General features: G+C 42.8%; 1 protein-coding gene across 1 annotated transcript in view; it reads left to right on the forward strand.

Moving 5' to 3' along the window:
- The first annotated feature begins 2,315 nt into the window (after positions 1 to 2,315).
- The window catches only part of LOC102848410 (sp110 nuclear body protein-like), a 70,832-nt gene continuing 57,333 nt past the window's right edge, over positions 2,316 to 15,814 (forward strand). The window contains exon 1 of the mRNA XM_006890332.1: positions 2,316 to 2,344. Within this exon, the coding sequence (XP_006890394.1) occupies positions 2,316 to 2,344 (29 nt within the window). The remainder of the gene's footprint in view (positions 2,345 to 15,814) is intronic.

Genomic DNA, 15,814 nt, shown 5'->3' on the forward strand with positions numbered 1-15,814 from the left:
AAGGGGATGGTGTATTCTCTTAGCTACTTCCTGCTGAAAAGGGACGCTGTGGGTTTCAGGGTGAAGATCTTCTCTCACTACTCTAAAGGGCCCCTTTGTCAGTAGGAAACACATAGACTATTATGGAAATTGTTTTGGAATTTAGATTTTACCTTTTAATTAAATCATCCAGTAGAATGCAAAGTGGTCTAAGGAAAGAAAGTGCATGGCTATCTATTAAAAAGTTACATTGTGTGGATGGCACAGGATAGAGCAGAGTTGAGATCTTTTGTTAATGGTGTCTCTGAGTCTACAACAATCTAGTTACAAGTTGGACTTTCAATGGTAATTTAGGCATTTAACCTAACTGTAAGTGATTATGTGAAGAACACCTGTCCCCACTACTGTTAAATCAAGCAGGACTCAGAGCGAGCCTCCGTCAGGTGCATCTTCCTTTCCAGAAAAGGCTCTCTTGCTCCTACAAAGAAAGGGCTCATGGCTTCAACTTCCAGCTATGGGAGCCAATACTAAATATTTGTAATAATCTGAATGCTATTTCAAGATGTGGGGGAGGTGAGGTACAAGCCAGAGTTCACCCTGAGGCACTGAGGCAATCCTTAAGGATTTACCAAATTCTTGCATTTGTGAACCCCTCCCTCCTGAGTCAAGCAGAAGGTTTTCAATAGAAAGAGCTTGGCTTCATTTGCATTGAATTCTCTTTGTGATTTACTTCCTGATAATTTTCAATAAAGACACATGGAAACATGACTTGGGGTCTTCAGTCGAGAACTGCTGGCCCCCTGTTTTATGCTCTCTGCTCTACCTCATTCCTGGCTGTTTGTCTCATTATTAATAATTATAAAACTATTCCATTCTTTGGGACCCTCCGTCTGCAACATCCAGCCGCTGGTTAGCAGCCTGGCACCTTATGCACCCCATCGCCAGCCTTTATATAATTAGCGAAAAAGATCTAAAAAGATGAGAAAAACCTCACTGTATAGAATTTACAGTTTATGGCGCCCTTTTAAATATTTTTCAACATCTTGTTTCCTTGCAAATCCCAGCAACTCCAGCAGAAGGGAAGTCAGAGCATATGACTATATAGACTTGTTGGTTTGTTTTTTTTTAAAATAAGGTATCTAGGGCATGAAAAAGCTCTTTCTCTTCTCACAAATGTGTTTCTGTTTTTGAAGAGCTTTAAAACAGTTCCTTAGAAAGAGCACATTTTATGTCACATCAAATCCAGTAGCTAGGTGGCAGCTTTTATTAACAAGTGCAAAAACCCAAGAACAGGTTTTACTGAAACCTAAATGTCTATGAAATACACATATTAGAGGTGTGTTTTGGTAACATTGGTAGGATAAAGAGTTTTACGAAAACAATTTTAAGATTTTAAGATAAAAGTGGCCCTCGGGGAGTGTTGCTTCTTCCTGCGGGAGAAACACAAAGCTCTTTAGTATCAAGACTTTCTCCTCCCCCTTTGCTAGGGGATCATAATCTGTTATCCTTGGCTCTTCAGATGAGCTTGATTCACAGGTGAGACATTCTCTGTCCAGTGGAACTACAGGTTGACCAGATTCTGCTCCAAGAACACTGCTCTGTTCTTCTATGTGTTGAATTCTAAATACTCCCAAATTAACTCATTCGAATATTTCCATGGGGTCAAGGTTCACATTCATCACCCAGGGCTTTAAAATTTCAGCTTGAGCTAATTTCAGCTAACACTTCCCCTCCTTTCTTTCCCCCTATAAATGTCTTCAAAAACAGCTCCCCAAACAGTCTTCAGCTTGACGATGACCACCATTTCCTCTGAACTTTAAAAATGGAATTTTTCTGACTTTGGAAGGTGATTTCCAACTAAATGGAGAAGAAATAGGAAAGTGCAAATGATGGAACTTTTCTTGCCTCTGAGACAGTTTTGGTTTTGCTTTCTGGACGTGGAGGGTTGTTCAAATGTGTGTTTATCAAATGACAGTTCATGACATCAGCAACAATCCACTCCACAATGTGAGACTCCGTGGTACCCCTGTCATTGTTGTCAGTTCCTGCTCATGGTGACCTTGGGTACAACAGAACCATTGACCTGCCCTGCACCATCTCGTTGATAAGCTTGATGATATGGTGTTGGATCTTTGGTACTTTGTTGAGGCTATTGTGTCCCTCCATCTCCTTGAAGGTTTTCCTCATTGCTGCTGTCAATCCACTTAACCAAATGTGATACAATTCTCTAGAGACTTGTCTTTCCTGATGACAGGCCCAAAGCAGGAGAGCTCAAGTCCCATCATCTGAGCTTCTAAGGAGCTTTGTCCTCCTAGGAAACCACGGATTCGGGCAAGATGGGAAAGCGAAGCGGAGACAGCAAGTGGTGAGCAGGTGGCTTGCTTACAAAGTCAAGAGCTGGTGTAGAAGGACGGGGCAAAGATCAAATCTGCTCTTCATAGGGTCATAATGAGTCATAGTCAAACTAAACAGCACCTAACAACAACAACAACAATAGCATGTGTGTTAAAGTTGACCAGTGAATAAGGAATATCAAAGAAGAATTGATGTCTTTGAATTGTGTTGACAGTGATATTGAATATACTATGGACCACCAAAAAAATAAACAAATCGATCTTGGAGGAAGTGTAACGAAGGTGCTCCTTAGAGTCAAGGACAGTGAAACCTCTTGTTACATACTTTAGGCATGTTTTCAGAGAGTCCTTGGGGGAAAAGGATATTATGCTTGAAAAAGCAGAGAAGAAGCCGAAGAGAGAATGATCTTCAGTGAGATAAACCAACCTAGTGACTGTAACAATGGACTTGAGCATGGTGGAAACAAAAGACTTATTTCAAGGAAATGACTTACAAAATTGTGGAGGCTGGCATGTCTCAAGTTCACAGGACAGATCTCTGGCTGGAAGCTTCTCTTGACAGGTGATTGCAATGGCTGGCAGACTCCAAACTTCAGGCCACAGGCTGAAGGCTTCTCCAGAGCCAGAGGTTAGAGGATATCTCCAATGCCGGAAAAGAATATGGAGACAGGACACATCCTTCCCAGTTTTGAACCATGTGGAGTTTCCTTGCTCTGTTCTGATGACTGCCTCCTGGTCCAAGTATAGATTTCACATAAACACAGTCAAGTGTTTAATAATTCAAAAGAATATTATTTCATAACAAATGAACATTAAATCAAAAGTTCTAGGTCCACTAGGTTTTACTGGAACACACTCGTTTGTGTTTATTTACGCACTGCACGAAAACAGCAGAATGAGCAGGAGCAAGGCAGATCCTAACGGCCCACAAAGCCCAAGTCATCTGCTTTACCTCACGGTTATTTCTTTACGCAAAACGCTTGCCAACTTCCTGGCCTAGAGGACATTGTTGCTGTTGCCGTTATATGCTGTTGAGCTGCCTGCAACTCATAGTGGTGTTATGTAAGAGCTCTGAAGCCTTCCCTGTCCTAAGCCAGTCTCACTGCCTCCAACACACCTACTCCCATTGTCCCAGTCACTGTATCAGTCTTTCTCATCCGGGGTCTTTCTCTCCTGTGCTGTCCCTTCCACCCTTCCAAGAATGATGTCCTTCGAAAAGGATCAGTCCCTCCTGGCCACATGCCCGAAGAATGTGAGACAGAGCTTCAAAATCTTCACCTCCAAAGAGAAACTTGGTTTCTCCAAGAAAGATCTATTTGTTTTCTTGCTGGTCCATGTTATGTCCAATACTCTTCTCCAGCACCACACGTCAAAGACATCAATTCTTCTTAGTCATCCTTAGTCATTACCCAGCTCTCTGATGCACAGCAAGTAACTGCAAAGACACCTTAGTCTCTGGACTGACATTGTTGACAGTACTCTGGAAAGGTCCCTGACAGCAGATTTCCCAATGCAATTCACCTTTTGATTTCCTGACTACTGAGAGTGCCAAGAGTGTTGATTGTGGAGCCAAGGAAGCTAATTGTTAACAACCTCAATCTCCTCTCCATCCTTCATGGTGCTGCCAATTGGCCCAATAGTGAGAATCTTTGCCATATTGATGTTGAGCTTCAATCCATATTGCAGATTACAGTCCTTGACCTTCTGCAGCAAGCGCTTCAGGTTGGCCTCAGTTTCACAAGCAAAGTTTTGTCACCTGCATAATGCAGGTTGTTGATGAGTCTTCCTCCAGTCCTGATGGCAGGACATTAAAATGTGGCCAACATGAGTTTTGACAATGTGAAACTGAAAAGTGCTTCAGAAAATTTGGACTCAGAATAAATTGAAGGGATAAACTAACCAAATAACATGGGATTAAAAAAAAATCTATGTCTAAGTAAATTGCAAAGCATATGCCTATCTTTCAAAAAGAATACAATGCAGCGTCTAAGAAACAAAGCATTGTTCGTCTAGTTTAAGACACAGCTCTTTTTGCTTCTGGGCACGCTGGTGCATGCATCTTAGACTTCATGAAACATGGTAGCATAAAAGCATAAAGTAAACGATGAAACATGGTAGCATAAAAGCATAAAGTAAACGATACTCTAGAAAAGTTTTTGAAACAATCCTGATGACGGACGAGCAGGCTTTCTGGCAGCTCCTTCCTGCACTGTTTCATCCCTGGAAGCTAGCTGCCAGAACAGACATGGCTCTGAGCATCCGTGAGATCAGGAGTGAGGAGTGTCCTTCCAGCGCCTTCTCTGGATGCCATTCAGCCTGAAGGCGTTTCGGGAGCTCAAGCTGCTTCAGGAAGAGCCATGGAGGAGCTTGCTTCTCCTGGTCCTGCTGAGAGACGCTCGTCTCTGCCAGGAAGCAGGGCTGCCAGCCAGGTCTTGCCCAGCGTTGATTTACGTGCTGTGACCTCTGTTGTCAGCCTTTCTGGAAGTGACGCACACTTCAAAGAACCCAACCACCACTTTCTGGTAAAATCAAGGGAATTAAATGTTCTAGGATGGAATAGGCTGGGCCTGTCTTCATAAATCCTCATCAACTCAGGCAATGGGACAGTAGGCCAGACGAGCCGGCAGTGAGTTCTAGGCCACTGTCCTTACTGGGGGGTGGGGGTGGGCATTCATAAATGACAGCTTGCTTTCTACGGGGACTCCCTCCTCTGAGTGGATCTCCATGACAAACATACTTGCAGCAGTTGCCTAGAAAATATATCCATTACCTTGCAAAGTATAAAGAACAAGAATGACCCCGTTAGCGGGCCACAGAGGCCTCTGTGAGTGGTGGTGGAGTGATGTGGAATCAGATATCAGTGTTGGTTGTATGATGAGATGGATACAACCAAGGCCATAAACTGTACACGCAAAAAAGGGTATAGAAGGAGACACAAAGGTGTGATGGTTAAATGGCACTGCTAACTGGAAGGTTGGTGGCACCCAGTTTCCATGGGGAGGGAAACCCCAACTTAGTGATCACCTGCCCTGAAGTTCACAGCTAAGGCAGCCCCGGGGGGCAGGTCTGTCCCATCACACGGTATTGCTGGAAGTGAGAAACCACTCAATGGCACTTAGTAACAAAACAATACTACTTAAACCCAAAACTGAACTGGCAAGTTGCTTGTTACATCATTTACCCAGAAAAACAATTCAATGGAGTAAAATTGATCTGGAGAAAACAAAACAGAATATCTGACCCAAAGCCCACCCTGGATATAGTCCACGTGTGACCACCTGACTGGCTCACCAGACACCCTAATATGTGAGTAGAAAGGGACACAGAGAGGAAGGAGGAAAGCAGAGGGTAACGGAGGATGAAGCTGGGGTGAAGACCGCGGGGCCCCTGAGAAACCTCGCAAGTCCTTATAAGACAAAGGCAACAACTTTAGCTCAGCATTTTCCACCCTCAAGTTCTAAAAATATCACACCCTCTTCTATTAAGTGAGCTCATCTCCATGGGTGCCTATTCCTTTATGCCACCTAGACTCCAGATGGTATAAAGTGAGTCTTGAAAAACCAAAGTTAGACTGACTTCCTAAAGGGTATGCAAATCCAATAGTATAGATCCAACTACTACAACTCCTTGAGCATCTATAACACCATGTTATTGTTGTTGTTATTGTTGTTGATTGCCTTGAGTCAAGCACGACTCATAGCGACCCTATGAAGGAAAGGCCTGAAGCCGCTCTTACAACTATCAACATTTATCAAAGTTCATAGAGCTTCCGGAGGCATGTTGTTTAGGAAGTAGATGTCACTCCTGCTTCCAACTATAACGCAACTATAGTCCTCCTTCACCCTCTGCTTTCTTCCTACCTCTCTGTATCTTTCTACTTACTCATGTTAGGATGTGTGGTGAGCCAGTCAGGTGGTCACACGTGGACTGTAATACAACTATAATGTTCTCATGAAATATTTCTTTTTTTTTTAATTGTGGTTGTAACAAAACTTTACAGAGAAGTTGGGATTTTCATTCATTCATGTTGCACATTTTTCTCCCTGGCCCTCGTACGAAATCTTTCAAGGGGAGGATATTGGTTATCTGTGTGTCTGAATGATCAGGGCGAGGCTTCTGGGGGACACTAAGCCTTGTAACATTTTGTCTTCTGGGGCCAACATCCAAAATCTTCTGTTTGCTTTTCTTACTTCTTCGTTTCTTCCTTCCCTTGAGTTATCCTTGTCCAGAGGTGAGTTTTGGGGTCCCTTCTGACATCTTTTGTTCTTTTCTTCCTCTCCTGTGGTTTGAATGACCTTTTGCTTCAGGGGAGCACTGATGTCATAGTAGGTGGCAAGCTGCATGGCTAACCCAAAGGCTGCCTATCTCTGTTGGTTCAAGTCCACTGGTGACTTGGACGTGGAAAGATGGACAGTGGCCTCCTTTCTGTTTACAGCTTCAGAAACTTGATGGAAGCCTTGAGCTAGAACTGACTCAATGTCAGCGAGTCTGAGTTTTAGAGTTTGTGTTCTTCATGTGGTGACCTTGATGACATCCTGTATGTCGTACAGTTTTCAGTCATTAGTGTTTAATGCAGCAAAGCTAATAGTGAAATGATCTCTACATCCAGATAGCATATGTTCAAGCTTTTATTTTGGTTCTCATGGGATTATAAACTTGAAAGAAGACAAAAGATTCAAAGCACAAGTGTGAGAAATATCTGGGCTTCAGGATGTAGTATGGCCATGTGATCCCTTTCCTTAGGAAAACCTTTGAGGTCCTTGGGCAGGTCCCCACGAGGAGACTAGAGGTGCCCAGCATTTGATCTCACCGTCACTTTTCCTTTTCATCATAACAGAGAAGTATCATAGGTCTGACCACTAGACAGCTAGATCAAGGTTTCTGAACTTCAACCCTATAAAATAGCCTGTAAATGAGCCTTGAGGAAAAAGGAATAGCACATGTAGTCCCATGGCTGAAGTTCTTCTGACTAGGAATTCTGCAAACTCTGAGTATGTCTGCCTAATTTTTTTAGCAAGAAGCTTGTCCTTTTGCTTAGAGGTCATTTTCAACCAGTTACACAGTGGCATCATCTGGAAAGGTTTGAAAATGGTCTGATGCTCAGAGTCTAAGAGGATTTGGATTCAGCTGGTGGAGGTGTTAACAGCTTCAGTTTGCTTGACTCCACAATCAACACTCTTGGTACTAGCACCCAGCAAATCAAAAGATGCATTGGGGAAGTCTGCTGTCAAGGACCTCTCCAGAGTACTGAAGAGCAACAATATCACTCTGGAGACTAAGGTGCACCTGATCCAGGTCATAGTCTTCACAATTTCTTGTTGTTTGTCAGAAAGCTGGATAATGACTAGGTTTGATAGAAGGAGAATTGGTGCCTTTGAGCTGTGGTGCTGGAGAAGAGTACTGAATATATCATGGACTGCCAGGAGAATCAACAGGTTCATCCTTGAGAGGGTGAAATCAGGGTGCTTCTTGGAGGCAAGGATTCTGAGGCTTCGTTGGACATACTTTAGGCATGTTGCAAGGAGGGACCAGTCATGGGAGATGGACATCATGCTTGGAAAGGCAGAGAGACAGTGCAGGAGAGGAAGTCCCTCGATGAGATGGATTGATGCAGTGACGGGGGAAATGGGGGAAGGTGTGTCCGAGACAATAAGGTTGGCACAGGATGGAGCAGAGGGTTCAGAGCTGCTGTACATGGGGTCACTATGAGTCACAAATGACTCAACAGCACATAACAACAACAAGGTGATGCATATACCACACGAAGCCTGCTGCTGTTGGGTGGATCCCGTCTCATTCTGGCCCCAGGTGTTACGGAGAACTGTTCCCTAGGCTTTTGTGGCTGTAATTTCTATAGAATTTTTTTTTCTTCAAAGAGAAAAATGAACTGGGGGAGAGGGGTGGGCAGGGAGGAAAATGTGAAACAATGAATGAATGAATGAAGGGGGGGGAATGAAATGGAAAGAATATGTTGTAAAAAAAATTAAAAAAAAATAGATAACCATACTTTTCTTTCAACACTTGTCTGTCAGTTTGTGATGCTGGAAGCTAAGCTACTATTATTGCAAATACCAGCCACACAACTTGTTGTGGACAGGATTGAACAACAGTTTCAGAATCAGAGAAGCTGAGATCTGGTGACTACCTTCAGATTAGTCTGGTGAAAACCTGTGAGCAGTAGCAAATGTCTAGTGTGTCAGAGGATGAGCCCTCAGGTGTTCAAAATATGAGTGCAAAACAGCTGCCTTCTCAATGTAGGTTGATCTTAATGACATGGGTGAAGCAAAGGTTTAGGACATCCTTTACTTACGTGGTTCAAAACAAGAGTTAGCACCTGTAAACCTCCACTAAAAACTATGATGTGGAAGGATGAAGGATGAATCTAGGAAAATTTTAAGTTATCAAATAAGAAATGAAACACATAAAGATTGATGTCATGGGCATTAGTGAGCAGAAATAGACTGGAATCAGCCGTCTTGAATAAGATAACCGTATAACCTATTATGATGTACAGTAAGTTAGAGAGGAATAATGCTGTGTTCACTAAAAAGAAAATTTCAAGATCCATCTTGAAGTATAGCATGATCAGTGACAAAATATTATTCACATACATAGAAGGAAGATCAGAGAAATTATCATGAAAGTTTATGCACGAATCACCAATGATAAAGACGAAGAAACTGAAGATTTCTCATCAACGTCTGCAGTCTGAAACGCATTCAACATGCAATCAAGAGGCACTGATTTTTACTGATGATTAAAATGTAAAAGTTAAAAGATTGGTAGCTGCGAAATAGGGTCTTGATAATAGAAGTAACACCAGAAATCTCATAATAGAATTTTCCAAAACTAGTAACTTCTTCATTGTAAATACCTTTTTTGCAGTAAGATAAATGGCAACTAGTGGATCTCACCAGATGAAATACTGAACTTTAATCCTATAAAATAGGTCGCAGATGAGCCTTGAGAAAAAGGAATGACACACGTAGTCCCATGGCACAAGTTCTTCTGTCTGGGAATTCTGCAAACTTTAAGTTTTCTTTATAGGAATAAAGTCAACATCACTAATATACAGAAAAGATGGAGGAACTTTATCTTGTCAGTCAAAACAACACCAGGGGCTGACTGGGGAGTAGACCATTCACGTCTTTTGCATATGCAAGTTCAAGTTGAAGGTACAACAAATTAAAACAAATCCATGAGAGCTAATATAAGACTCTGATTATATCCCACCCGGATAGAGAGATCCTCTCAGGAATAGATGTGACTCTGAATTCTAATGGCAAAAGACAGGAAGAGTTGTGGAATAACATCAAAGACATCACACATAAAGAAAGCAAAAAGGTCATTAAAAAGACAGGAAAAAAGAAGAGAGCAGAAGAGATGTCAGAAGAAACTCTGACTTGAGGTAAACTGTGGTGGTTGTGTGCTGTTGAAGGAATTGACCCGCAGCTGACCCTCCAGCGGGTTTTCAGAGGCAGTAAATCTCATGAGAGGAGAATGCCCATCCATCTCCCTCGGAGCAGCAGCTGGTGGATTTGAACTGCATGCCTTTGGGATTGCAACACAGCTTCTTTGCCATAGGCCACCCGAAGGTAGTCTAGCTAAAAGCAAATGGGAGAATTGATAAAACAAAACAGTTTAGCAGAAGATTTCAAGGGGTGATTGGAGAAGACAAGGTCAAATCTTGTCATGAAATGTGCAAAGGCCTGGAGTTAGAAAATAAAAATGAGCCACATACTAGCCCAGCTCTGACTCTCTCTCCTCCCTCTGGACAGGGTCGAGGCCTGTGTCCACCAGAGGACTCCAGGCGTCCTGCTCTGTCCCTCTCTCCTCTTTCACAGGGACGTCAAACTGGAGTGCTGGTCTACTTGGGCCTGTTGAACATTAGCCATTACTGGCAAATCTACATTTTCTGACTTGTCATTTCTCTTTGTTTAATATCTTTCATTAAGTCACCTTGACAAACATCTTAAGGGAAAGAAAACAGAAGTTGGCTATTCTCAACTCTAGCTGCCAGCAAATGACGGTCTGGGATGAAGGCTGGATTACGTGCAATACAGGGCTCTGAGCTTTCCTTTACAATCACTGCGTGCTATCTGCTCCAGCACCTCTGGGCTTAGCTTAAGTCCAGGAAGTCCAGTCCTGGGACAGAGTTGCTATTAGGTGCCGCTGAGATGCCTCTGACTCTCGGTGTTGAAAACAGATCAAGATTTTGTCTCATCTCGTGTAATCCTCACAACCTTCGATGAGCTCAAGCCCATTGTTGCAGTCACTGTGTCAACACACGTCATCAAAGGACTCCTCTTTCTTTTTTTTTTTCTATAATTATATTTTATTAATTTTCATAAACATTTACAGAGATTTTGGGTTTCCATTCATTCATTGTTGCACTATTCTCTCTACCCTCCTCCCAGTTTGTTCTTGTCCAAATGCCACAGTGCTTGTCAAAGCCAGTTCTGATTAATCTTCTTTGTCAGTGTGTCCTTTGCCATTCCCGATCACTCCTCCCTGAGAGAGACTTCACCCTGAGTCATAAGGGAAAGGGGATGGCGTATTCTCCTAGCTACTTCCTGCTGAAAAGGGACGCTGTGGGTTTCAGGGTGAAGATCTTCTCTCACTACTCTAAAGGGCCCCTTTGGCAGTAGGAAACACATAGACTATTATGGAGATTGATTTTGGAATTTAGATGCACTCTTATTGATTGTGCTTGGCTGTACATGTTCATATCCTTCAAGATGTATCATGGGGGTGTTGCAACCTAGAAGACACAAATTTGACTAACAAGTTATAAGTACATGAGTCCAAAAATTATGGAAAAGTAAAAGAAAAGATTCTTTCATTGTTTTACAAACCCTCCCCCAGGTCCCCTCCACCATGTAGCCCTCGCTCTAGTCTCCTGTGATGACAGAAATACCTAGTTATATATCTCTTTTAAACAGTTTTCTCCCTCCTCTGTTTCAGTGCAGTATACATTATTGAACCCATCTTACTCAGTCTCTCCCCAACCCCAAGGACAGTCCCATTCTACAACAGTGGCATCATGTAATATTTGTCCTTTTGTGACTGGGATATTTCACTCAGCATAATGTTCTCCAGAGTCAACCATTTTGAATAATATTGCGTGAGTTCCTTGTTTTTTAATGCAGCGTAGTATTCCATTGTGCGAATATACCACAGCTTCTCTAGCCATTCGTTTGTTGATGGGCACTTAGGTTGTTTCCAACTCCTTGCTATTGTGAACAAAGCTGCAATAAACATGGGTGTGCATATATCTGCTTGGATGTCAGCTATGGTCTCTTCAGGGTATATTCCCAGTAGTGGAATTGCTGGGTCAAATGGTATCTCTATTTGCAACTTTTTGAGAAAGCGCCATACTGCTTTCCACAGGGGTTGCACCATTTTACACTCCCACCAACAGTGAATCAGGGTTCCAGTTTCTCCACAACCTCGCCAGCATTTGTTGCTTGCTGTTCTGTTAAATTTTGCTATTTTGACTGGGGTGAAATGATATCTCATAGTTGTTTTAATTTGCATCTCTCTTAGGGCTAGGGATTTTGAGCATTTCTTCATGTGTTTGTTAGCCATCTGAATGTCGTCTTCGGTGAAGTGCCTGTTCATATCCTGTGCCCATTTTTCTATTGGATTATTTACCTTTATCTTGTTGTGGTGCTCAAGTATTTCATAAATTCTGGATATAAGTCCCTTATCTGATATGTTATTACCGAATACTTTTTCCCAGTCAGTGGCTTCCCTTTTTACCCTACTGGAGAAGTTTTTGGATGTGCATAGGGATTTGAGTCTTAGAAGGTCCCATTCATCTATGTTATCTTCTCCTGGTAGGACTCCTCTTTCCACGGCCACCACCTTGGCGAGCGTGATGTCCTTTCCTAATGACTGGACCCTCGAGACAACATGCCCAGAGAAGGTGTGAGGAAGTTTCCTAATTTTTGCTCCTAACGAGCCCTCTGGCTGCACATCTAAGATTTGTATTTAACTGTCCTCAGGTCTGGGGATGGGGTAGCCTAGTGTTAGGGAGCTGTCCTGCCAACCCCATGGTATGTGGTTCAAATCTACCAGCTACTCTGAGGGAGAAAAAGGGACAATCTCCTCCTGTGCCGTTGATGGCCTCTGAAAAGGCGATAGAGGGTCAGCTGGGAGTCATTTCCAGCTCAACAGCAATAAGTGAGTGATTCTTGAGCCCACTAACTTTACAACCAAAAATCAACTTGATGTCACTTGGGCAATTTTGACTCACGGTGACTGTACAAGTTACAGGGGAGAAAAGCTCCCTAAGTTTTCTTAACTGTAGTCTTTAAGGAAAGAGAGCACCAGGTCATTCTTCTGTGGTGTCACTGACTGGAACTGCGGGCCTTTAGGTTAGTATGTCACCAGCGACCTTCTGTACAGCAGCTCTGAACCCTGCCCTGGCCTGAGCCAGTCTCACTAATTCCAACATACTAACCCCCATTGCCCCAGTCACTGTGTCAATCCATCTCATTTGGGGCCTTCCTCTCCTGCGCTGTCCCTCCACCCTTCCGAGCATGAAGCCCTTCTCTGAGGACCAGTCCCTCCTGGCCACAGTGAAGATTACAGCCGATCCAATCCTGCCTAGCAGTGCTACTCTGTCACGTGGGGCCACTATGAGCTGGAATTGACTTGACAAGGACACAAATGAATAAACAGATAGAAGAGACAAATAGCAACACCATTGGGTGGTGAGCAAGACTTCGCTCACCTCTCATTGCTGTCAAGGTGGAACTGACTCATGGTAGATCCTAGTAATTCCATCCTGCGGGATAGGCAGTCTAGATTGCCCATCTTTCTCTCATAGGGCATCTGGTGAACTTGAACTGCCAGAAAGGTTCCACCTGTGGTTAGCAGCACAACGTCCTCCAGACCATGCCACCAGAGTTCCCTGGGTAAGCAGCGAAATAATTTTTATGTTATGGAGTTAATATTGTGATGGGAAAGTCTGCTGTTAGGATACAGGTCATGGTCTTCGCAATCACTTGTTATGCGTCAGAGAGTTGGACAATGACTAGAGAGGATAGAAGGAGAATTGATGCCTTTGAGCTGTGGTGCTGGAGTAGAGTATTGAGGGTACCATAGTCTGCTAAGAAAACAAACAGGTTCAGCCTAGAGAGGGTTAAACTGGGCTGCTCCTTGGAGACAAGGATTCTGAGGCCTCGTCTAACATACTTAGGACATGTTGTAAGGAGGGACAAGTCCTTGGAGAGGGACATCATGCTTGGGACGGTGAGGGGCAGGCGTAGGAAGGGAAGATCCTCTATGAGGGGGATTGACTGGGGTAATCGGGATGGGAGTGTCAGAGACAGTGCGATTGGCATAGGACAGAGCAGAGTTCAGGGCTGTTGTACATAGGGTCTCTGTGAGTCGCAGGCGACTCAATGGCACATAACAATAACAACAATGGAGTTAATATAGTAACTACTATTTCCCGCCTGGAAAATTACAGATATGGGGGAGGCAGCCCTCCCCTGGCACCTGCCCATGGGGTCCCAGCTGTAGATCCACTGCAACATTGCTTGTTGGTGGTGCTAGCCTCCTTCTCTCCCTGACATGTTGGGGGATTATCAAGATCTGAAATATTTCCTCACTGTTAGAACAGAGCCATAAAACAATAAAATAGACTTATTATAAAATGTACAGAATAAAGTACAAGTATTCAGAGGTTTAGTTACTGAAAATGCGTTCGCTTCCCCTTCAGCCCTTGGTTGGCCTCTCCTTAATGGAATTCTGCTTCTCTGAGTTAAGTGGTTTCTACATCCACCACTGTTTTCTCTCTGAGAAAATAGAAAAACCCTAAAAGTAGATGCTGTCAGAAGGCTGCATTGAACATACAAGTGTTTTTCAAAAATTCCATTTAACTTCAGCTTTTCAAGAGCTTAATGCCTAAAGGAAAAGAAAGAACTCACAGCATTTCAATTGCCAAGCCTTTTACAGTTAACCCAAGTTCATCCTCAATTTCATTTTCTTACACTCGCCCATTAATCCAGAAAAAGAGTTTAAGACCATTTCTTTATATCCCAAAAACCATTATAATAAAATGAGAGCTACCACTTGTTAAGTATTTATTAAGTGTTCCACATCATTTCCAGACCTTTACATCTTCTAATTGAACAATAAAAGACTTTCACTGTTTCTATTGCAATGGAGAATTGGGACATATGGAGAAGATTCAGACAATTATGAGATTCTGTGAGGGATTGTAGATTTCCTTTGGTGGAATCGTTTTTGTTTTAAATGCTATCAGGTCAACTACAACTCTTAGGGATCCCATGAACAATGGATTTGAACTTGACCCTGTCCTATGCCATTTTCATTATCTCTAATGTACTCATACCAATTGCTAAAGTCACTGTGTTGATCCATCTTGATGATATTCCTCTCTTGCACTGACCCTTTACCCTTCCAAGCATGAAGCCTTTCTTCCAACACTGACTCCTCCCCACAATAGACCCAAAGTATATGAGACAAAGTCTCATCATCCTTGCCTTTAAGGGGCACTCTGGGTGCACTTTTTTGGAGACATCTCTGTTTGTTCTTTCAGCAGTTCATGGGATATTCAGTACTCTTCTCCAACACCACAGCTCAAAGGCATAGATTCTTCTTCTGTCATCCTTGGTCATTGTCCAACTATCAGATTCATAGCAAATAATTGAAAAGACTATGACTTGAATCAGGTGCACCTTGATCTTTAAAGTGACATTGTTGAAAGAAAGCGTTGCTCCTTCACATCTTGGAGAAGTCCTTGACTGCAGATTTTCCTAATGCAACGTGTCTTTTGATTTCTTGACTGCTGGTACCAAGGGAGTTGATTGTGGATCCAAGCAAGAGATATAATCATTGACAACTTCTATCTCTTCTCCATCTATCACTGTTAGATAGCAAGAGAGCTGAGAAAGAGAAGAAACTGGTCCCAAGTAATCAATAGGCTTTTATTAAGCAGACCCGAGAGAGATGCCAGGCTGTCTCTTGCAGAGAAGATCAGAATGGCATGCAGGCAGAAAAAGGCAGTTTGTTTTTTAGGGGCTTTTAAGACGGTTGAGAGGGGATGGTAGTTTGCTCAGGAAGTGGGGGTAGGGGTCTTATCAGGATCTGGTCAGCCTGCGACTAAGTGTTTGGGGTTTGCATTCTTCTTCCAATCCTGATATTGCCTATCAGCCTATAAGTGAGGATTTTTGTTTTCTTGATGTTGAGACATAATCCTTATTGAAAAGTGTTGCTGTTGATCTTTTCCAGCGAGTTTTCCAAGTCCTCCTCACTTTTAGAAAATCAGGTTGTGTCATCTGCATAACACAAGATGTTGATGTGTCTTCCTCTGATCTTGATGCCACATTCTTCTTCATTAAGTTCAAATTCTCAAATGTTTTGCTCAGCGTGCAAATTGAATATGTATGGAGAAAGGATACAGCCCTGAAGCATACCTTTCTTGACACTTTAAATTATGCAATGTT

Source organism: Elephantulus edwardii, unplaced genomic scaffold, assembly GCF_000299155.1.
Source record: "Elephantulus edwardii isolate Elephantulus edwardi_28Jun2011 unplaced genomic scaffold, EleEdw1.0 scaffold00087, whole genome shotgun sequence".
In the NCBI taxonomy this organism is placed as follows: domain Eukaryota; kingdom Metazoa; phylum Chordata; class Mammalia; order Macroscelidea; family Macroscelididae; genus Elephantulus; species Elephantulus edwardii.